The sequence below is a fragment of the Mesocricetus auratus genome, unplaced genomic scaffold (genome assembly GCF_017639785.1).
Source record: "Mesocricetus auratus isolate SY011 unplaced genomic scaffold, BCM_Maur_2.0 Super-Scaffold_100024, whole genome shotgun sequence".
NCBI lineage: Eukaryota > Metazoa > Chordata > Mammalia > Rodentia > Cricetidae > Mesocricetus > Mesocricetus auratus.
This window is the reverse complement of record NW_024429205.1, coordinates 19,030,569-19,052,769: the sequence shown is the minus strand read 5'-3', so window position 1 is coordinate 19,052,769 and position 22,201 is coordinate 19,030,569. Positions and strand designations below refer to the sequence as shown.

The 22,201-nt window shown below is 49.1% G+C and overlaps 1 protein-coding gene across 7 annotated transcripts in view; it reads left to right on the top strand.

The window, feature by feature from the left end:
* Dtnb (dystrobrevin beta) overlaps positions 1 to 21,050 on the top strand; it is a 200,107-nt gene extending 179,057 nt beyond the window's left edge. For 6 of the 7 annotated variants that reach the window (XM_013119858.3, XM_013119859.3, XM_021232445.2 and 3 more), the window contains 4 exons: positions 12,005 to 12,164; positions 12,859 to 12,948; positions 19,265 to 19,300; positions 20,934 to 21,050. In XM_013119858.3, the coding sequence (XP_012975312.1) occupies positions 12,005 to 12,164; positions 12,859 to 12,948; positions 19,265 to 19,269 (255 nt within the window). In that variant the 3' untranslated portion in view covers positions 19,270 to 19,300; positions 20,934 to 21,050. The remainder of the gene's footprint in view (positions 1 to 12,004; positions 12,165 to 12,858; positions 12,949 to 19,264; positions 19,301 to 20,933) is intronic. The other variant, XM_021232443.2, reaches the window with a different exon arrangement.
* The last annotated feature ends 1,151 nt before the right edge of the window (positions 21,051 to 22,201 follow it).

Sequence of the window (22,201 nt, the reverse complement as noted above, 5' to 3'; positions counted from 1 at the left end):
GCTGGGCAGTAGTGGCGCATGCCTTTAATCCCAACACTTCGGAGACAGAGGCAGGAGTATCTCAGTGAGTTTGAGGCCAACCTGGACTACAGAGCTAGTTCCAGGACAGCCAGGGCTACACAGAGAAACCCTGTCTTGAAAAACCAAAATAATAATAATAATTAATTGATTGATTGATTGATTAAAAAGCACAAACCTAATAGACCTCATTTTCTTTATCTGTAAGCATCTAATGCCATAGTTCTTTGGTCTTTTGTCATTGTCTCTGATGAGAATATTAGAAAGGGCTATACACAAAGAAGGGTGTACCGAAACCTAGTTGGTTCACATCACTAGCTTCTTTGGCGACTTTGAAACCTGCTGGCCCACACCTCACTGTCTGGCCTCTCAAGATACTGCAGGCCTGCTGGAAGGAGGTGTCACTTCCTCCACGTCACCGCCCAATGCCTAGACAGTGGCAGAGACGGATGTGTATAGTACTTGGCGGCCGTCCTCACCAGCCCTGTGAGGCAGATACAGTTACCTCCCTCCATTCTGCAGATGAAGACCCTGAGACACAGAGGGGTTAAGTTGCCCAAGAGCTCACAGCTCGTAAATGGCAGAGCTGGAATCTCGGTCTGTCTCATGGCAAGGCCCAGACTGTAATGGCCACATTGTGTGCCCAGGCATATGACGGGCAGGTGATGGTGGGGTTTGCTTTCATTTTAATGTACGTGTGTCCATGTGCCACATGTGTGCAGGAGCCGGTGGATGTGGAATTCAGGTGGCTCACAGGTGCTGGTCCTCTAGAAGAGCGGCGTGTGCTCTTAGCCACCGAGCCATGTCTTAGGCCTCGAGCAGAGTATTGTTGAATAACAGTACCTCTTCATGCACACAAGTGGCATTCCAGCTTGCCTCATTGAGTTGTGAAGTACCGTTGGTGGGTTTGAGCGCCTGCCTTCTCCACTGGCCTAGCTTTCCAACAAGGACCACGTCCTCCCCGGTACCAGCCTAGTTTTGCTTCTTATGTGTATCTTGGGGTTTTGGTATTGTTCATGCGAGGTTTTTCTCTTAGTGAGGTTCCTGACCAGGTTGCTGAGAATTGGCTTTGAAATCCTGCACTGGGAACTCAGTGGAGAGGCCATCTTTACATGGGGGTAGCCAGCCCAGGAAAAACAGTAGTCTTAGAATGTATGAACGCTCTCAGCTAAAAGTTTACATATCAACTTCTGTTCCTTGAGTTTATTATAAGCTATAGTAAATTGTACTTTGTTCCAGAATTCAATATGCTGTCTTCCTCTGACCCAGAAAGTTAAGTAAACACCTTCCCTTCTACCCTTTACAGTCCAGAAGTGAGTTCTGGCTTCTATTACACCTGTGTGTGACTTACACAGAGACAAATCATGGTGATTGGGAGCCAAATATATGCCGCTCCACCCTGCCAACACTGTTGATCCACTTATAGAACATTGGCAATCCCAGGGTTGGTCCTCTGCAGGCCCGTTGGTGGCCTTACCATTCCATCAGGTATATAGAGATGTATTCTCAGAGCAGAGAAGCATCATAGAAAGTCTCCTCGGTGCTCTAGGAGGAGTCTGGAAACTAGGTTTGCCTTTTGAAGGTCATGCTGGCCTGTTGTTGCCAATGGGCGCTTCCTGAGGCAGGATGCTCAGGTGCCTCCTTCCCTGCTTCAGTTCATGGAATGCATCCGCTACCTTCCTCACTGCTGCTGGCCCTTTCTCGTCCCTGCTGCCCGTGCCCAGCCCTGTCTCCCAGCGGTCCGATGAGCTGCAAGGCTGCCTACTGCGGTGGAGACAGCCCACCCTCTCGCCACACTCGGCGGTGCAGCCGCATCTTCCCAGCTCCTCCTCCCGTGCAGCTCAGGGCTGGAGGCTTTTACCTGCTCTTCCAGGGAAAATGTTCTGAGCCCGTTCTTTATCTGCCCCCATTCTCCACACAGCCCCAGTTGCCTTGCCTAAATTTCAGACTTAAGGCTCTTTTCTCCCAGGGTTTTGTTTTTGTTTTTCTGAGAGGGCATCAACATCAGCAGCAAAAAGGCCAGTTTGTTTAATTTAAATACACTGCGGCAAAGTGAAGGTAATCGTCCACACAGGCCATCTGCTGCCTGGCAGGTATCCATGTGTCGGGGAGAGGGATGGAGACTGAAATGTCCTCGTCCTGTTGCCATGATAACAGCCTGGCTAGCTAGCGGGAGGAGGGGTGTTTGGGGGAAGGAGGGCTTGCTCTCTACATTACGTGTCTTACCACAGGCCTCCCTGGACTTGGTTACTTGCCTATAACGTGTACCAAGGAGATTAAAAAGTCTTACCTGTTCCATACAGAAAGAAGAGAAAGAAGGGCTATTTATGGAGTCCCTACTGTGTGCCAGGCACCATACTGGGGATGCCTAAAGACAGCCAAGAGCTGCCCTGGTAGTTTTTACTAAAGACGGTGCCCTTTTCTCTCTGCAGCTGGTCCTCTGGCAGGTCTCTGCCTTTGCATCTGACTTCTCATTGCTGTGGGGAGGGGTCCCTGTCCTCCCCTCGCCTTGTCTCGAATTCTCTGCACCTGTTTTGACCCCAGGGTTTGATCTGTGTTCTCAATAAGGGACGAAGTCGTCTCCCTTCTCCATTCTCCCTTCCTACATGTCTTGTATGCACTGGAAATGAAATCGATTCTTCCATAGAAAAATTACAGTAGTGCTGGGATTGTCGCTCAGTGGTAGAGGCCCTAGATTCTGCTCTTACCAAAGGGAAGTGGGGGAAATCATAGTTGCCTCAGTCATGGGAAGTCTTGACTAATTCATGTTCCTTCTGATCTCTGGACTGCGGTAATATGATCCAACTATACTCAGGCTTCTCCTAGCCACTCTGAGTCCTTCTCCTGGCCTGTTTGTAGCCTGGTTGACCTCTGCGGGTCTCAGTCTCTACATGTATAAAATGAGGTAGGTCAGCCGGGTGGTGGAGGCACACACTTTTTATCTCAGCACTTAGGAGGCAAAGGCAGGCACATCTTAGGAGTTCAAGGCCAGCCTGGTCTACAAAGTGAACTCCAGGACAGCCAGGGCTGTTACACAGAGAAACCCTGTCTTAAAAAACAAAACAAAACCAAAAATGAGGTAGATCATAAGACCCTTGAATACATAGTCGTAATTTCCACACACTTCTGGAGCCCAATGCAAAACTTTCTTGAGTTTGCCGCGTCTTTGCTGGTTTGAAAATGAGAACTGGCAGTCTGGACTGCTGCTCAGACTGGAATGTGTCCCTAGTTCTATATCCCCAGCAAGAGTGCTTCCAACTGTAAGGGTGCTTGCTTATAGGGAATCTGAGTTATAGGACGTTTACTATATGTGCTTATTGGTTAGACATGTGATTGCACATGCTGAATGCCATCCTTAGCTAGGGAGTGTGTTACAAGTGCTTTGTGGGGGATCCTGAAAGTTCTGCAGTATGTGATGGGGGTTCTCTTGTTCCCAAGGCCAATGGCCTCCTAGCTCGGAGCTGTCCCAGTAATTCTCTTACTGTTGCTTAGGGTTTTATTTTACTCTTAGATTCCCCTGCACCCCCCTCTTCCCCGGCTATCCACTGTGCTGCTCATCCTGGACTAGTTGCTCTTAACGGGGAAGCTTGGCAGTCCCTGTGGAGAGGGCCTGCCTTGACCATGTCGACCATGTCCTTGCTGTACCACAGCTGTCTGGCCCTAGCCTGTCAAGTACCTGATCACAGGTAAATCGCAGCACTTTTTTTTAATCTGAAAAATGCCTCATATGTCAAATAGCACCCTCCCATTTATAGATGAGAAAGCTGGACCCCAGAAATGGGAAGATGCGTCTGCCATGCGAGACAAGAAGCCAAGTCTCCAACTTTTGTTTCCAATGCCTTCTCACTGACACACTCCGCCTCCCTCTGTGCTCACCTGGGAAGGCCTGGGATGGCATCTCAGAGCCTGCAACTTCCCTTCTGCTCTGGGTACAGAGCAGTGCTACAAGGTGCTGATAGTCATGGACAGGGAGCCAGAGACGGGGTATTGGGCCAGGCTACTGGTCTCAAGGCCCTCAGTGCTTTCTCACATTAGGGATATGTTTTCCTGGTTACCTTTCCTTGCCTCTCTTCCCTCCCATGGGCCTCTTTCTGGGGGCCTTCATCCTGTCATTGTGGCCTCTGATTCTAGTCTCTTCCTAAATCTATGTGTCCACTTTGTCCACCCAATTCCAACTGTGACTGCCCTATTAAAGTAGTTATTTAAAAACAAAAACACCATAAGTTTGGCACATAGATTGTTTATTGCTACCCAGTATCATCTCAAAACTGACTTAGAAAAAACATACCAGGTGTGGCCGTGCACGCCTGTAAATCAATTATATCACAACTCTTATGGGCCAAGAACCCTGCAGAGGCTCCTATAAGGCTCTGGGTCACCCAGGCTACAGCCACCATCTTTTATAACCTAACCTCAAAAGTGATTCATTAGAAGCAAGTCACTTGGCCCAGCCAACATTCCAGACCAAGAGATTGTTCCAGGATGCGTGTGGCGGGTCACTTTGTGCTGTCTGAGGTCTGGCTACCACATTTAGTTAGCTAGTTAGAGAATTTCACACAGGATTTTCCAATGATGGATAGAGTTGCTGCTCACTGGGGAATCGTTGCCTGCCCTCAGTACTTTCCATTACGGAAGGAAGGGCGGAAAACTCGATGCCCCTCATCATTGCTGGACAAGTACTTACGAAGCATCAGCCTGTACTGGGGTGTAGGCAAGGAACGTGAGAAGGCATTGCTGCAACAGAATAGCAGAGCTGAGTCTCAGGAAGATGTAGGCTCAGCCGCAAGGCTGGTGCCTGGGGGTCCAGCAGGTACTAGTCGGGGGTACAACAAGCAGAGGGCAGTGTGAGGCCTGCTGGCATAAGGGTGTTGAGGACACAGTCTTCCCAACAGAGAGAATGCAGCGTTGCCAGCACTCTTGTTCTATTAGACTACAGAGTAGTAGTCTCTTGGCATCCCTGGACCAATGGCATTCCACAGCCAAGACCAGTTCCTTCTCCAGCAGTGCTGAGCAACTGGGTGTCCATGAGCCACACGTGGTGTCTTTGAGCTAGCTACCCTGGATACTAAAGTACTCGTCCTCCACCCAGACAAGAGTTCAGTGGGCCTGTCAGCTCTTTTTTTTTAAGCTTAAGATTTATCTATTTTTCATGTATACACTGTTTTGCTTGCATGTACGCCTGTACACCAGAGGAGGGCACCCGATCTCATTACAGATGGTTGTGAGCTACCATGTGGTTGCTGGGAACTGAACTCAGGACCTCTGGAAGAGCAGCCAGTACTCTTAACCTCTGAGCCATCTCTCCAGCTGCACTCCTCTCAGCTCTATTGCAATATTTTTTTTCAGCCTGTTGGTGGTACACACCTTTAATCCCAGCAGGGAGGCAGAGGCAGGCAGATCTCTGTGAGCTCAAGGCCAGCCTGGTCTACAAAGAGAGTTCTAGAACAGACTTCAAAGTTACACAAAGAAATCCTGTTTCAAAAAAACAAAAAAATGTTTTTTCAATTTTATGTGTATGAATTTTTACCTGCTTGTATGTACATGCACGAAGTGCTCTAGGTACTTGAAGGGGTCAGAATACGTTAGATTCCTTGAAACTGGAGTTACAGATGATTGTGAGCCACCACGTGAATGCTGGGGATTGAACCTGGGTCCTCTGGAAGAGCAGCCAGTGCTCTTAACCACTGAGCCATCTCTCCAACTCCCAGTTCCAGCTATTTTAATATGTGAATATTAAATAACCAAAATTGGTGGCTACTGGGAGAGGGAGAATCAGTTCTCTACAGGGATGCAGGCCCTGAGAAACCACTCACATGGACAGTCCCACACCCACCACATGCTGGGCTAAGGGCTTCCTTTCTCTCTTCTTTCCTTAAGTACATGAAATTGGGAGGGAGTAGTGGTGGGGTGAGCTTGTGTAAGAATTTCAGGGGAGGGATTGGGAGTGGATTTGATCAAAACACATTATATATATATATGTATGAAACACTCAATTTAAAAATAATAATAATTGGCCATAAGAAGATTCACTTATAACTGGGAAGAAATGATACAAACTCTGAAAAAGTAAGGAATAATGTGTAATAATTACTGACAAATAAAAATGAGCATTTCACAAAATAAAAAAAATTTAGTCGTGTCACATTTTATTAATCCAATTTAAATTGTTGCCAGTAAACATGTGCATGTTTAGGTGAGCTTATGTTTTCCCTTCTCTCAGGGAGTGGAGTTGCTGGGTTCCGTGGTTCCGTGGTTCCGTGGTTAAGCTTCTGTCTGTCCTAAGAAACTGCTAGATCCTTCCTAACCTGGCCACTTCTCAGCCTCGGCAGCAGTAGGACGGGTTCAGGTTCCCCACATCCTTGGCAGTCTCTCCAGTTGTAGTTTCTGAGCAGAGTGTACTGCATTGAGTATGCCGTGTCCTCTCCCTTGGGGCTTGGCCCGTGTATAATTACGATACTCAAACACCTTCTTCGAGGAAACACATACTCAGATTTCACCCATTCGTGATTGGATTGTTTGTCTCCTTACTGAGTTAGGAGAAACCGTCCTATGTTCTCCTCCAGATATAATTTGTGGATGTTTTCTTTCAGTCTATGCCGTCCTCGTCACTTACAGCCAACTTAAATTCACTGTTTTTAACTGTAAAATTCAGTGCTGTCTTTTTTTAAAACTATATTCAGAGTTGTACCATCATCATTACCTTCAGTTTAAGAAACTCCATCACAGGCAGGGCATTGGTGGCGCACGCCTTTAATCTCAGCACTTGGGAGGCAGAGGCAGGAGGATCTCTGTGAGTTCAAGGCCACCCTAGTCTCCAGAGCGAGTTCCAGGACAGCTTCCAAAGCAATACAGAGAAACACTGTCTTGAAAAACCAAAAAATAAAATAAAAGGAAGAAAGAAAGAAGGAAGGAAGGAAAGAAAGAAACTTCATCACTTCATCAGCCTCAAAAAAAAGTTACACCAGTTCGCAATTATTCCTCAGTCTTCCCAACCCCCACTGTGCCCATATAACCACTAATGTACTTTGTCTGTGATTTCCCTATTCTGAAATTTTCCTGTAAATTTAGAATGTGTGTTTGTTTGAATGGCCCCCTTCACTTAGCAAAATGTTTTCCAAATATTGTGAATGTTATCGGTCCTTCGTTCCTTTTTATTGCCTAATACTATTCCATTGTATGGGTATAGCGCACCACGTTTACATCTTCCATCAGTAGCATTTGAGTTGTTTCCGCTCTTTGGCTGTGTTAGTGTTCTTGTGAACATCTGGACACCGATTTTTGTTCAAACGTGTTTTCATTTCTCTTGGGTGGGTATACGCCTGAGAGTGATTGCCGCCGCATCATGTGTTACTCGGCCTTTTGAGGAGCATCCAGGCCGTTTTCCAAAGCAGCTGCCTCATTTTGCATCCCTTCTGGCAGTGTCTGAGGATTCCGGTTTCTCCGTATTCTTGTTCCTGTCTGCTCTGAAGCCTTCCCCCTGGTGGGTGTAGAGTGGTCTCTTCGTTCCTTTCCCTAGTGTCCAGTGCATCGAGCATCTTTCTCATGCCTGTTGGACTTCTTTGTGTTTTTAGAAAATTGTGTTTGGTCTTTTGCCCGTTTTAAAGTTGGAACTCACTATGTAGACCAGCTGGCCTCAAACTCAGAGCTTTGCCTCCCCAATGCTGTTCTTGTTTTATTTATTTAGATTGTTGATCCATTTTTTTAGTTGATATGCCCATAAGGAGTTTAATGACTTACTTTGAAGAGCAAAGGGTTCTGGGTTTTTTTTTTTATCAAAAGATGATAATTTTACATCTCTTTGCAATATAGCCTGATCTAATTTATATATTGTATCAATTAACTGGATATCCATCGTTATAAACAGGTAATAATTTCCTGTGATGAGAGCATTTGGAACCTTCTCTTCTTGAATATTTTGCAAGTGTTTATCATGGGCTGGGGAGATGACTTGTTGGTAAAGCACTTGGCACACAAGAATAAGGACATGATGGCATGCACTTGTAATCCCAACATTGGGGTTGCAGAAATAAGAACATCCCTGGAGCTTGCTGGCCAGCTTGAGTGACCTAATCAGTGAACTCCAGGTTCAGGGAGAGACCCCTCCCCCCATCTCAGGTGGAATGTGGAGAGATGGCTCAGCAGTTAAGAGCTATGGCCATGCTAGATATGGTGGCAGATACCTAGAGTCTCAGCATTTGGGAAGTAGAGGCAGGAGATTTCTGTGAGTTCAAGGCCTATCTGGTCTACAGAGTGAGTTCTAAGACAGCCAGGACTGTTACACAAAGGAACTCTGTCTTATAAATAAATAAATAAATAAATGGGGTGGGATCTGGCTGCTCTTCCAGAGGATCTGAGTTCAATCCCAAACACTCACATGGCAGCTCACAACCATCTGTAACTCCAGTTCTAGGGAATCTGACTAATCTTTGTGCACCAGGTACACATGTGGTACACAGACCCACATAGATGCAGGCAAAACACCCATACACATAAAATAAAAATAAGTAAATCTTAAGAACAGGTAAGATGGAGGGGGCTGGAGAGATGGCTCGGAGGTTAAGAGCCCTGGCTGCTCTTCAAGAGGTCCTGAGTTCAATTCCCAGCAACCACATGGTGGCTCACAACCATCTGCAATGAGATCTGGTGCCCTCTTCTGGCCTACCGGTGTACATGGAGGCAGAGTGCTGTATACATAATTATTAAATTTTTAAAAATCTTTTTAAAGAGCCTCTTAAAAAAAAAGATAAGATGGGAAGTAATTGTAGAAGGTACCTAATATTGATCTCTGGACTCTCACTCAAAAAATTACACACATTAAAAAATTATTTCTGTTTTTCTTTTAAACATAATGGTTTGGGTATTATATTTAAAAGGCCTTTGCATAGGATTTTCCTTTGATTTATTTGAGAAATTGTGAAATATTAGTTCTAATATTTAGTATGCTGCATTTTGATGTTCTTCTGTTTGGTTTTGAACTTTTTTGCAGGGGGTTTGGTTTTCAAGACAGAGTTTCTCTGTGTAGCCCTAACTGTCCTGGAACTCACTCTATAGACCAGGCTGGCCTCAAACTCAGAGATCTGCTTGCCTTTGCCTCCCACATATTTGGATTAAAGGGGTGTGCCACCCCCACCTGGTGGTTTGTTTTTTTAATGTGAGGTGAAGTAAGGGTCTAAATTTATATTTATTTGTATCATGGGTCACTCTCTAAGAGTGTGCTAAGTAATAAAAGCAATTTAAAAGTAATTATTGTAGTTCAATACCATTCATAAAGAATTTAAAGGCATGAAATGTTATATTCATTGTGCCACCAATGCCTGGCCATAGTTATATATGTACAAATATGTTTTTTAAAAAATTCTCTGGTGAGAAAGACAGGAAGTTTCCAAAGGGAAGGTACTGAGCCTTCGAAGAATTGGTGGTAAAGGAGTCTTCAAGCATTATCTGTACTGTTTTTAGATTAAAATAAATTGTTTGTAATGATTCATTTGGGGTGGCTTATGGTGTTATACGTGATCATTTTCTGAGCTTTTATATTTCTTAAATTAAAACACACCCAGAACTGGCCATTATGGTGTGCCTATAATCCCAGCACGTGGGAGGGAGAGGCAGGAGGAACAGGAGTCTATGGCTGTCCTCGGTGACCATAGCAAGTTCAAGACCATGAACCCTGTTTTTTTTTCTAAGTGGATAAATAACACACCCACACAGGAAGGTTCAGCAGCATCACAGAGAACAGGGTGGAGTGGCGTGCCCCTGAAATCCCAGCATGGGACTGCAGCAGGAAGGTCTGCAAGTTAAGGCCAGGGCCCAGAAAACAACAAACCTAGAAAATAGCCATGCTAGAGAAGAAAATATGTCATTCAGCACCCACGCAGCTGCAGCAGTGAGGGGAGGCATTGTGCATACCTCCAGGCAGCCCTTTCCGGCATATCCCGCCTGGCATTTCTAGGCTAGATCCCCAGAGGGATTCGCATGAACTTGTTCTCACTGTCACTTCTGTTCTCCCCAGTTTTGCTCCCACAAAGTCCTGCAACCTGACCCCCTGAGTCAGGGAACCACTTCTGATTAGTTTAGTTCTTCCAGCTGTCACTCCCCGTTGCTCCAAGCTACCTCTCAGGGGGTCAGCCCTGTCAAGACGAAACTGAGTATCTCTTTCCCAGCCAGTGGCCATCAGAGACATGGAAGTGGACAGTGATCGCAAACTTTGAAGTTTCTGCGGGAAGCCCATAGCCGCGGACGTAGCTGCCAATGCTCTGGTGGACGACAAACAAGGTTTTCCCATGAGGCCAGGTGTATTGACCCACGGCGGAGAGTGCTGTTATTCTAGTTACAGACCAAGGAGAACCAGAGAGGAGAAGTGACCTCTGTTCCTGGTGCATTGTGGCTGACAGTCTGAGTATCCTAAACTTGGTTATTTTAAAGAGAGAAGGCTATTCCTGGACTGACAGACACTACTGTGCCTTGGTGGTTGTGGCCCAAAAGAGCTTGCAGAAACTGAAAACTTGGGTTTCTTTAAAGAAGATGATGGCCACCAGTGTTGGTGGAAAGCCCTTTATCAAAGGAGGTAAGAAGTCCAGGACCAGCACACCCAAGATTCAGCGTCTTGTTCCTTCTCGTGTCCTGCAATACAAATGTGACATACTGCTCTGAAGAAACATTACATTAAGCAAAACTAGGAGGCTACAGAATGTGCTAAGCTTTTGACCAAGAGAATGAAGGAGGCCAAAGAGAAATCCCAGAAACAGATTGCCAAGAACTGTAGACTGTCCTTGCCAAGAGCTTTTACTTCCAAGTCTTGAGTCCAGTCAAAAATAAGTCTTGCCGGGCGTTGGTGGCGCACGCCTTTAATCCCAGCACTCGGGAGGCAGAGGCAGGCGGATCTCTGTGAGTTCGAGGCCAGGCTGGACCGACAGCCTCCAAAACAGAGAAACCCTGTCTCGTAAAACCAAAAAAAAAAAAAAAAAAAAAAAGTCTTTAAGAGTAATGAGTAGCCGGGCAGTGGTGACACATGCCTTTAGTCCCAGCACTCGGGAGGCAGAGGCAGGTGGATCTCTGTGAGTTTGAGGCCAGCCTGGTCTACATAGTTCTAAGACATCTAGGGCTATGTAGAAGAGACCTGGGGTGGGGGATACAAAACTATACCGGGCTTTACTGAGGAAGCCCCACTGTAGTGAGCATGTGGTCGCTGTCACTTGACCCTATGGCTACCCAAACTGACTTTCCTGAGCAGGTGTGGTGGAGGTTTTGCTGACCAGGCTCAGATCTCTTGTGAGAATGAAGGCTGCCACGCTGCCTGTGGAGTGGAAGGGGCTCTTCTAGTGAACCATGCTTCCTCCCACATACTCTTGAGGAGCCTCTCACATAATCTTGATTTTCATCTGTAAGAGTTATATGAAGCCAGGCGTTGGTGGCACATGCCTTTAATCCCAGCACTCAGGAGGCAGAGGCAGGCAGATCTCTGTGAGTTGGAGACCAGCCTGGTCTACAGAATGAGTTCCAGGACAACCTCCAAAGCCACAGGGAAACCCTGACTCGAAAAACCAAAACAGAGTTATATTAAGAAATGAACACTTTCTACCCACATGTTCTTGTGGGATCAGATAAGAATGGGTACAGAATGTTGTCACGCACACATGAGGGTGTTTGTGAATTTTTTTATTTTTTCCCTCTTGGATCCTCCTGGATGCAGCTCCTCTCTCCGCCTCTCTCAGCCTGTCCTTTGGACTTCAGGTTCTTACCCTGTAGTTTTGAACTTAATCACTGTGTAGCCCAAGCTGCCTTTGAATTCCCTCCTGCCTCCTATGTTGGAGGTCTCAGCCTGTTCTTATAGTGCTCCTACTCCCACACCGGCCCTTCCCTCTCCCTTTCCTTCCTTTGTCGAGTCCTGGCTCTTTCTTTTTTTAAGCATGATCCTGAGAAGTGCGTCCCCCTTTTCTTAGAGACGGTGGACACCCACGATGACATGTTTTCTCTCCCATCCTCCCAGGCTCAAGCCACAGGGTCACCTCACACATCACCCACTCATGGAGGTAGCCGCCCTATACCCATGCCTGTGCGTTCCACGTCTGCGGGCTCCACCCCCACCCATGGCCCACAGGATTCGCTGAGTGGAGTTGGGGGCGACGTACAGGAGGCCTTTGCCCAAGGTGAGTTTCCGGGCCTGTCTGTGGAGAGCTGAGGGGCTGAGAGCACATACAGGATGTCCGCCAGGATTTTTCCAGTTGCTTTCCTTTTGTGTTCTTGGCTTTGGGTGATCAGATTTACAGTATAAGTAAGTTGTGTGCTGGCTCCTTCTGCATGACAGGCTGGTCTTCACGGGAGGTCTGCGGGCATCCGGGTGAAGATGACTGGCCTCTTGGGCTCCGAGCTCTGGACTGAAGGAAATGCCTTGCCCTTTGGGTTTTGCCTCCTCACACATTTGGCCTAAAAGGTCTTTAGAATAAGAAGAATGGGAAGAGTGGTGATCCCCAAAGGACCTAGCCGAATGCACTGGCCACGGCGGCCAACTGAGGAACCAGGGACCCACAGTCTTAAGTGATGGGCAAGGGAGTCGTGTGGGGAGGGTATGAAGATGCGGAAATGGGAGGCAGTGGTGTTAGAGAATTTAGCCCCGCACTCTGAGACTGAGCCACCCCACTCTCCTCTACTGTGGCACCCACAAAGCATGGGCTTGGCAGGCCCCGGCGCTCCCAGTGGAGGACACGGAGTGAGTGGACGTTCCAGGAGCGTGCAGAGCTGCCCAGGCCCGCCTCCCCTAGTCGCCCCTCACTGGTGGGGGCATCTCTCAGGGCTCTTCTCCATGCCCACCCATCTGCACTGCCATCTGCTCTGACTCCTCAGGTACGAGGAGAAACCTCCGTAACGATCTGCTGGTGGCTGCTGACTCCATCACCAACACCATGTCATCTCTGCTGAAGGAGCTCCACTCAGGTGACACCCAGAGCTCCCCACCGGTCTCCGCCTCCACTCCGTGCCCATGTCTCCCTGCCACCAGGCCCATGGCCCTTCTTCCCAGTCCATCTCCTTCCTAGGAGCACACAGGATCCTCCCCCAGTGCCTCCCTCCTCCCACATGGGAGCACAGCTTAATTAAGAGCAGTCTGAAGGCGCACACGCAGTTCCAACATGAAGTCTGCTCTTCGGTGCAGCCGAGCCTCTCCTCCCTCTGTGTCCTGCTGCCCTTTGCCCACAGCGCTCTCTCCCTAGGCTGGCCACCGCCTCATTCCGAAGCTATCCTGGATGTAGCAGCAGCCAGCGCCAGGACACCTGTCTCTCTTCCAGCCGCCCTCTGGCTTCCTGCTGTTTGATTCTGTTTTGGAACTCCTGTCTTCTTTTGTCCATAACCAGGCTCTGATCTCACCTGCAGCTCCCCCTGTCCTTCCTGTTTGGTCCTATTTGACTTCTCTCTCCATCTCTCCCTGACTCAGCCAGCGTCGTGGCCTCCCAGAGTCCTCTGCTTCACAGCACTCTCCCCTCACGTGAAACCTGGGAAAGAGGACAAAGCCACCTTGCCACCAAGTACCCGCCAGCTCCATCAGTGACATGGCCACTCGGTGCTTAGGAATTATTTTCTAGCCATGGCATCCTTAGAGGGCTGCAGCATTCACACGGGAGCCCATCTCTGTCCTTAGTTACCCCAGGCAGTGCTTGTAAGCACTCTGCAGTGGGTTAGGCGGGCGGTCAGGCAAAAGCAGAGAGCAGTGTTCCAGGGCCATTCAGACACTCCTGTGGAAAGCACGCCAGGATGTCCGCAGCAGGGAAAGCGTCTCCTTAGGGCTGTCTTCCTTTCCACGCTTCATCCTTCAGGTCCCTGTGACCTGGCTGGCTTTCCCAGCTCAGCTCAGTCTCCCATCCTGCCACAGGCAATATGATGCCCTCACCCTCTTTCATCCTGTTTCTCATGCCCACACCGAGGCCCAGCACAGAGGGGGGTGGAGGGGGGGACCTCAGGATGACCTCACAGCTGGTTAGAATGCCCTTTCTCTAGACTTCACTTACAGCTTTAGAGGGAGTTTCTTAGGGATTTTTAGGACATGCAGATAAGGTACAGTAGGAGTTTATGCAAAACGAGCAGCTCACAAGCTCAGTACTCAAGAAGGAGAATAACTTGATTGACAGAAAGTGAGTCAGGCACAATCCTGCATGCCTGCAAGCCCCAGTCCTTGGGAGGCTTATGAAGTCAAAGTCCACCTAGGCCATATGGTGTGAGAGGAGGCAAGGGCATCAATTGATATGAAAAGCTGGCTTTAGTAATATTGTGTCATTTAGAAGGCACGTTAGTGATCCTGTTGTCCAACCTCCTTATTTTAGAAATGTGGTGAGGGGTTTTTCAGAAAAGTTCATTTGTTTGCGATCACACAACATGCAGAGGCAAAGCTAGTTCTAGAGCTTGGGTGTAGAGAAGCATGAGGCTGGGCTCTAAGCCGACCCAGCACAGACAACAGGGCAGGTTCTGCGAGGCTCCTTTCCCAAGCACAGAATCCTGTAGTCTGACCCAGATGAATGCACACAGGATCCACTCAGCCCGTTGTTAAACACAGTAAATCCTGTCTCTCAGTGGATGGGAGAGCCCTGCCCGATACAATACATTTGAACGTCTTCCTTGAAAGCAACTCCAAGGGCTTTCGTTAGAAGGGGTGGATATCCAGGTTGACTTCAGACGCTTCGCGCAACATGCACAGGACACACATCTATAGTCTGTCTTCCTCGTCCTTCAAAAATATTTTCATCGAACTCGCTGTCACAGTAAAAGCCTCCAGTCTGACTCTAATCACTGGAGATGTCTTCCTTATTAGGGAGCTAAAATCTCCCTTTCTGTCATGGGTTGTTACCTTCCTAAGCTGCCCTAAGTCCAGACTTCCTCTCCAGGCCACCTTTTGAGTGGTGTGTGGTAGATAACGTGGGAACTCTCAAGTTTTCTCCTTTCTGAGTAGATTTCTACCCAATCCCTTCAACATGTATCAACTATGACATGATTGTCTGTTTTCCTGTCTGGCCACACATGGCGAGATGTGACCTGATTCAGAGAGAACACTCAGAGTTGAGCACACAGCCCCACTTCAAAGCCAGTGTTAAAACCTGGGTTTGCCTCCACCATGCACTTCTTGTTTTCTTGAACCTGAATGCAAAATGCTGAGTAGACAGCACCGCCACCCTGATCGCCAAAGATACCAGCAGGCAGCATCATGCCCCCTGCTTCATGGATGTGAAGTGTTCCAATCAGACAGTGCCAGGGTGTGGATCGGTTGGGCATGGGGAAGGGACATTTATACACCCTGGAGGCTACTTGCTGCCTCAGGCCTCCGGCCTCCTAAGTGGCCTCACTTACCTGCCTCCCACACTGGTGTTAGACCGAGGGTCACTGGCCTCCTGGACTTGTTTCCACAGCCCAGGAAGGTGCAGAGGAAGAACAGCAGATGCAGGATGAGAAAGACAGAGATGAGGGCAGCTCAGGACTGCTGGTCTGAATGGGAACCCACGCTCCAGAGCAGCGAATGCTGACTTCCTTCCCCCGTGGTTCTGACCTCTCCTCTGCCACACCCTCCGCACATCTGCAGCCCCCCTAGTTCCTCCTGACTGCCCTCCTTACTGCCTCTGAGGTGTGCCAACAAGCAGTAACTTGTACTCTGGGGTGCAAGCAAGTCACAAAGCGTTGCCCCTTCTCGTGGGGTTGATGGTCTACTTGGGGAAGCACAGCTGAGATATGCAGAGGAAGAAAACAGCAGCATAAAATGTTGATCAGAGAAGTACATGTTGGGGCTGGAGAGTGGCTCAGAGGTTAGGAGCACTGCATGTTCTTCCAGAGGTCCTGAGTTCAATTCCCAGCAACCACATGGTGGCTCACAACCATCTGTAAATGAGGTCTGATGCCTTCTCCTGGGGTACAAGCATGCACACAGATTTTTTAAAAACTGCATAATTGTAAAGAGAAGCCTTTTCCTTGAGAGAAGCCTTCCCGCCAGCCTGGTTCCAGAGCCGCATCAGTCCCAAATAAACACACAGGAGGCTATATTAATTATGAAGCTGTTGGCCTTGCTTGTTTCTTACTGGCTAGCTCTAACTTAAGTAATTACCCCATAATTGTTAATCTAAGTATATCTCTTACCAGAGAAGTTTCCGGGCTTCCTACCCCATGGCGTTACATCTTGACTCTCTGTGTTTCTCCTTCCCAGAGTTCTCCTGGACTCCTAGTCCCACCTATCTTGGTTCCCTATTGACCCAACAGTGCTTTATTGACATATACATAGGACTTCCCCAACACATAATAAATAAATAATTTTTAAAAAGTAAAGTAAATGTTGGCTGGGGAAGTAACTCAGTTGGTAGATCACTCACCTAGCACACCCAAAGCCCAGACTAAACCTCCGCACCACATAAACCATAGGAGCGGTGGCATGCCCATGTAATCCCAGTGCTTGGCAGGAGGAAACAAGAGGATCCAAAATTCAGACTCATTCTCTGTTGCAAAGTGAGTTTGAGGCCAGAGTGCATTACAGAGCAAATTCTAGGAGAGCCAGAGTTACACAGAGAAATCCTGTCTCAAGACAAACCATTAACTGTATAATAAATAATACTAAGACTTTCTGAAAAGGAAGAGACTTGTAGGTTGGAATAGATGGCTTCCTGGAAAAATAAAAGCAAGATAGGAAGGTGTCGGCAAAGGACAGTAATGCCTTCCTAGTCTCACTATATGTATGAACTATTTATATACTTGTTATGTGGGGAGAGAGCTGCACTAAATGATTTCATGTTGCATTAAAATATGCAGATAATAATATCCCCATTTAAGTAATAGGGAAACCGACTCTGGGGGAGTCTGCTCACACAGCCTCTGGGTGGGAATAAGTGGACTTTAGGTGGGTCTTTCTGACTCCAAACTTCATGTTCTCCTTGTTTGTTTTTCGAGACAGGGTTCCTCTGTGTACCAAACCTCATGTTCTTGATTGTCATCTTTCAGTGGGATACTAAACAGACAACAAAATCCTCCTGAGGCGCTTTAGAGAATCTCCAGTTATGTCTACCACATATTAATATGTTGTTTCTGGATTCCTCCAGAACATAAACTCCCTAAGGCAAAGGCTCTGGCCTGTGTCGTTGGTGATGTATTCCCAGTGTCTGGAGCAGTCCCTGCCATCTAGTAATGACAGTGAATGAGCCAGTCTAAGGACGTGAACGGGACAACACGATAGTGTTGAGCGAGAGGGAGTGGTCTACCAACCTTGGGAGGCGATAGGAGAAACAGGAGAGGTGAGGAGAGACCCATGCTAGCTCCTAGCTACCTGCTAGACCTGTAGGTAAGTCTGTAACACAGCCATCTTCATTGACTTCACAGCCCCAGAGGGCCAGAATTCTAGACAAGGCTCCAAAGCTTACTAACTGGGTAGGTTAATAAGTGGCAGAACCTGGATTCACTCCAGGAGTCTCCAACTCCAAGCCCAGTGCTTTACTCCAAGCAGAACAACTAGACCAAGAGAAGCAGTCAAACCCCAGTACAAAGTGGAAGGCAGTCAAGGGGGGACAGGTGGGAACCCCTCAGAAGAGTGACTCTGTAGTGCTAGCTATCCCTGAGATGGTAAGGATAAGAGAAAGTGTTTGCAGGCTCAGGGCAAGGAATTTGTCAGCAAGGACACTGGCATAGGCAAGGAGAAAACATTGTGCAAGTACAGAAACCGTTAGGAAGCCAAAGTGAGGCCTGGGAGAGATGGGCCACTGGGCATGAGTTGGTGGGAATTGCTGTCCTGGCCATGCTTGAGGCTGTCAGAGGGGAATTCAGAGGTCCAGGTCCAGATAAGAAGGGCCACGAGGCAGGAGGGACAGAGACATGCCACCATGTAAACACCCACCTACCCCCAAACACATGCCCATGCCCAAACCAGACTTCAGCACTGCTCTGGAAATTCCTTGATACAGACGTAGCAGCTGCTGCCTTGGCCTTGCTTCCTGTGTGCTTCCCCACCCCAGGAGCTCCTCCCGGCCCCTCCTCAGCTCCCCTCCAATCCCAGCGCAAGCCTAGAACCCTGCCTTTGCTGCTTCAGTCTTGCCTTGGCCATGGAGTCCCACCCCCCCCCCCAAGTCGCTTGTAGGGATTGGCGTGGTTTCTGTTGGCCCGACCTGGCTCAGGGCCCTCTGTCTCTGTCCCTGACTGACCCTGCCAGTGCCTTCCTGTCTGACTGGTTGCTTGCTCTTAGCCCTTAGTCTCTCTTTATCCCTCCAAGTGCACACACCAGGGTCCGTGTGTCTGTGTGAGGGTTGTGAGGATGCCTGAGCTTCTATGGCTATTGTGTGCCATCTCTAAGAGCAAGAGGGCAAAGAGTCGGTGAGGAGAGTTTGTTTCTGTGTGAGTCCTTGCAGATAGGGTGTGAGGGCATTTAGAATCAATAGCTACCAACAGAGGAAGATGCCTCTTCTTTGGGGTGAAGTCAGGCGCATGTGACATAAGCACAAGCCAGCGGCTCCCTGCTCAGCACACGTGAGCACACGTGGTGTCTCCAGCACGCGTGAGCAGCACATGGGCACTTTTGAAGAACCCTGACCAAAGCAGGCTTCCCTGCCCTATGCACCCCTAGCTGTCTGTCGCCTCTGCCTGCCCTACCCTGCCTGTCTGAATCCCAGAGAAGGATACTGCTACTCTGTGGTACCATCCATTCTCTCTGAGCCGCCCTTTATCCTGAGCGTTAAAAAAGACCACAGAATGATGCATGGCCTCCTCTGGTTGCCCCCATACTCCACATTCATCTGAGCCTTTCCAGAGCTTCTGTGTCCTTCAGGGTGTCCCCTGGCAATCTAGTGCATACACTGGAGCATACTGACCCACGCCTGAGCAGCAGGGACCCTCTGTGAGGATGGCATGGGCTCGAAACACCCAACGGGCATCTGAATAGTAAAGCTGCTCCGGAACATAGCGAACCAATGTCCCCGGCAGAACATAGAGAAACAATGTCCCCATCAAAACTGGTTTTCAGAACCAAACAGGCTCCAACCCCCCACCCCATAACTGTTCCCCATAGTTAAGGTAGCTCGGCTTCCATTGGTTGACTTTCCTTCACAACATTGGTGTCAAGGGTTGAGTCGTGGGTTGTCAGTAATCTGCCTCTACCTCGTTATCCTTGGCAGGAAAGCTCTATAGAAAGGGAGATATAAATCTAGCCCCTGGGCTGGGTGGGTCAGGAAAGCCCCCTGAGAGAAGGCCAGGGGGCTGAGAGGAGCCTGTGTGTGACCTCAGTGTTGTTTCTGCTATGCTGCCACAGGTTAGCCGAGGAGCAGTCCCGACACAGGAAGCTCAGGTGAGTAGTGTGTCCTTGCCTTCCTCTTCCCTTCTTCCTTCATAGGTCCCAAACCAGAGCAAGCCTTGCAATTAGGACTCCCAACTTCGCCTCTTCCCCTGCTCCCCCACAGCTGCCCTCCTGGACCTGTTTACTGGGTTTCCAGGCAGTGGCCTGTCTTGCATTGCAAGTCTGTGGCCTGGTGTCACCAATAGCACTGACTGCCACAGGTGGCAAGAGTGTCAGCTGCCTCTGTAGTCCTGTCATCTGTAGGCACTGTCTACCCCACAGCAAGAACTCCCCTGGGATCAATCCTGTCACTCAGCACTGCCTCCTAATGTGGTCACACTGGCCGCAAAGAACCACTGAGTCAAAGGACAGACAGACACTCTTCTGGTCTTAAGGAATGAGTGTTGCATTCTGTTTGTTTAAGTCTTGTGCAACTTCTGTGTTCTTTTCTTTTTTCTTTTTGGTTTTTCAAGACAGGGTTTCTCTGTATTGTTTTGGAGGCTGTCCTGGAACTCGCTCTGTAGACCAGGCCGGCCTCGAACTCACAGAGATCTGCTTGCCTCTGCCTCCCGAGTACTGGGATTAAAGGTGTACGCCACCAACGCCTGGCTCTTCTCTTTTTTTAATATACATATACATGTATATTTAATATGCATATGCATATCCTTTTTTCAAGACAGAGTCTCACTGTGCATAATTGGCTGTCTTAGAACTCATGACTATCCCTGCTTCCCAGGTGCTGGGACTAAAGTCGCCACACTTGGCCTCTGCTTCTTTCTTTTAAAAATTGGGCATCTTTTTCAGTTACAAATCTCCAGGGTAGAAAAACGAAGGGCCATGGCATCACCAACCAGAAAAGGGACTTTCTCGGATAACCTTCTAAGAATGTCCTCTTAGAGCCACCTCTGGGCTGAACTAGTCCCCACCCTTCCCCAAGGCCAGCTGCACTCCTGGTTTGCCGAGCTGACTGCAGGTGGGCAGCACCAGGGTGCTGCTACTCAGTCTGTGCAGATCAGGCCCTTCCTGTGGCAAGCCCAGGCTGTCACATGCTGCTGGTGAGGTCAGGGACTGACTCAAAGACCTTCAGGTTCCCTCCGTCCCTAGGGCAAGAAAGACTGCATGGAAAGGAGATTTGTGAGCACTGTGTAGCCTGTTTCATTGGTGCATGCAAGGGAGCCGAAGCCCCCACTCAAGGACTTGGTGCCAGAGCTGGACTCAGCTGGTGTCCTGGCCTCTCCTCCTGGCCTCTGACCCAGGGCAGGAGTTATGAGAAGCCGGCAGTAGAGACAGATGAAAAGGGCCACACACCGCCATGCTCTCTGCTGCCAGAGGCTCTCTCCCCTTCTGCGTTCTCTGCCCATCTCTACCACACTTCCTCCCTTTCCAGACCTGGCATTGTGACCCAGTTTGTTATTCATTGGGAGCACTTCCTACCCCGTGACATAAGCAGTGACCTCAGAAGACACATACCCTCCCCCAGCCCCAGCCCTGTTCCACCAAAAGAGGAAAGGCACCTACACACACCATTGAAGAGCTGAGAGCCCCAACCTCCCCCCTCCCTGCCGAGGAGCTGCTGGTTCACAGCTGTGGCCAGCTTTGCCCTGAGCCCCTGGCGAGCTGGTGACTAACAGCGTTTCTTGTACAGGCACAGAGGCCGAGAAGCAAGCTGGCACCGACAAGACAAGGGAAGGTCTTCCCCCAGAGGCACATTCCTGTCCGTCTTTCTGCTGCACACCTGGACCCAGCTCGCTGGCTGCCAGACTCACTCAGCCACCAGGGAGAGGAACCAAGCCTGTGGGAAGAGGGGCGGGACTGCCTGAGGCCCCAGCTGGCGGGCCTCCTTGCGTAGCCCTGCATGTACTAGCCTCTGCGTTCCTCCCTCAGGGCATGGTCTCATCTCTGCATCAGGAATTTACCAGGAGGTGGAAATGAAAAGAAAAAGCCCTGAGCCCGTGTGTGTTCCTGACCTAATGGGGTTTCTTCTGGCATCTGGCCAGCCCGGGGTATGCTCCCCGGTGCGGGCACACAAGTTTCTTTCCTACCTTTGACCTTTAAAAACCAACAGGTCTTCTGTCTATGCAAAGAAAGCTGCAGGCCCTGCTCGGTTCTACAGACATTCATACCCTGGCTTCAGTGCTAAAAATAGTGTCCTCCCCCCTTCCTTTCTGAACTTCCGCCTGCGCAGTGCTGCGCGGTACTGTTGCTCTACAGCCAGGAGGAGGGCGGAGAACTTTGTGGTCCAGTCAATGGGGAGGCAGCAGTGTGCTAATTGCCAAGCTGGGGCTGGCAGCCAGGGGGCGCACGGCCTGGGTGCTCTGCATGCATCCTCTCCCCTGGGGTCCTGTGGCTCATGTGACCACCAAGTCCAATTCACATTGATTTTCATTTATTTTTTTTTTCTGCTCCCTGAGCTCCAGGATGTTATTTTTTAATAGAAGAGCTACTATAAATATTTATAAAGGGCAGTGACTGGGACGAAGTGAGAGGCCCACAGCTGGCATTGCAGCATCCCCTCCCCACATCCGCAGACCCCTCCCCTAATTTTAAAAGGTGTGCAGAGCCGCGGGCTGAACCTATGACCAGACATGGAGACAAGCATCTCCTCAAGGAGCGGATGGAAGAACCAAGGGTGGATGCCGTTGCATTCCTTCCTCCGTGTCCTAGGTACTACGCATGAAAGGCAGGTGCACCGTAGATTACTGCTGCCGTGGGGGCCGAAAGAAAAGGAGGACTTGGGAGCTGGATTCTGCTTGGTTGCTACAAAAACAGCTCAGCTTCCTGACGCACGTGTGGTTGGTTGGTAGGCAAGGCTAACGACCTGGGAGGGCTGGCAGGGGCTTGAGCAGAGATCATAGCGGTGAAAGGCTGCCCACACTCAGGGAAAGCGGGCTCAGGCTTATGGAAGGCCAGGGG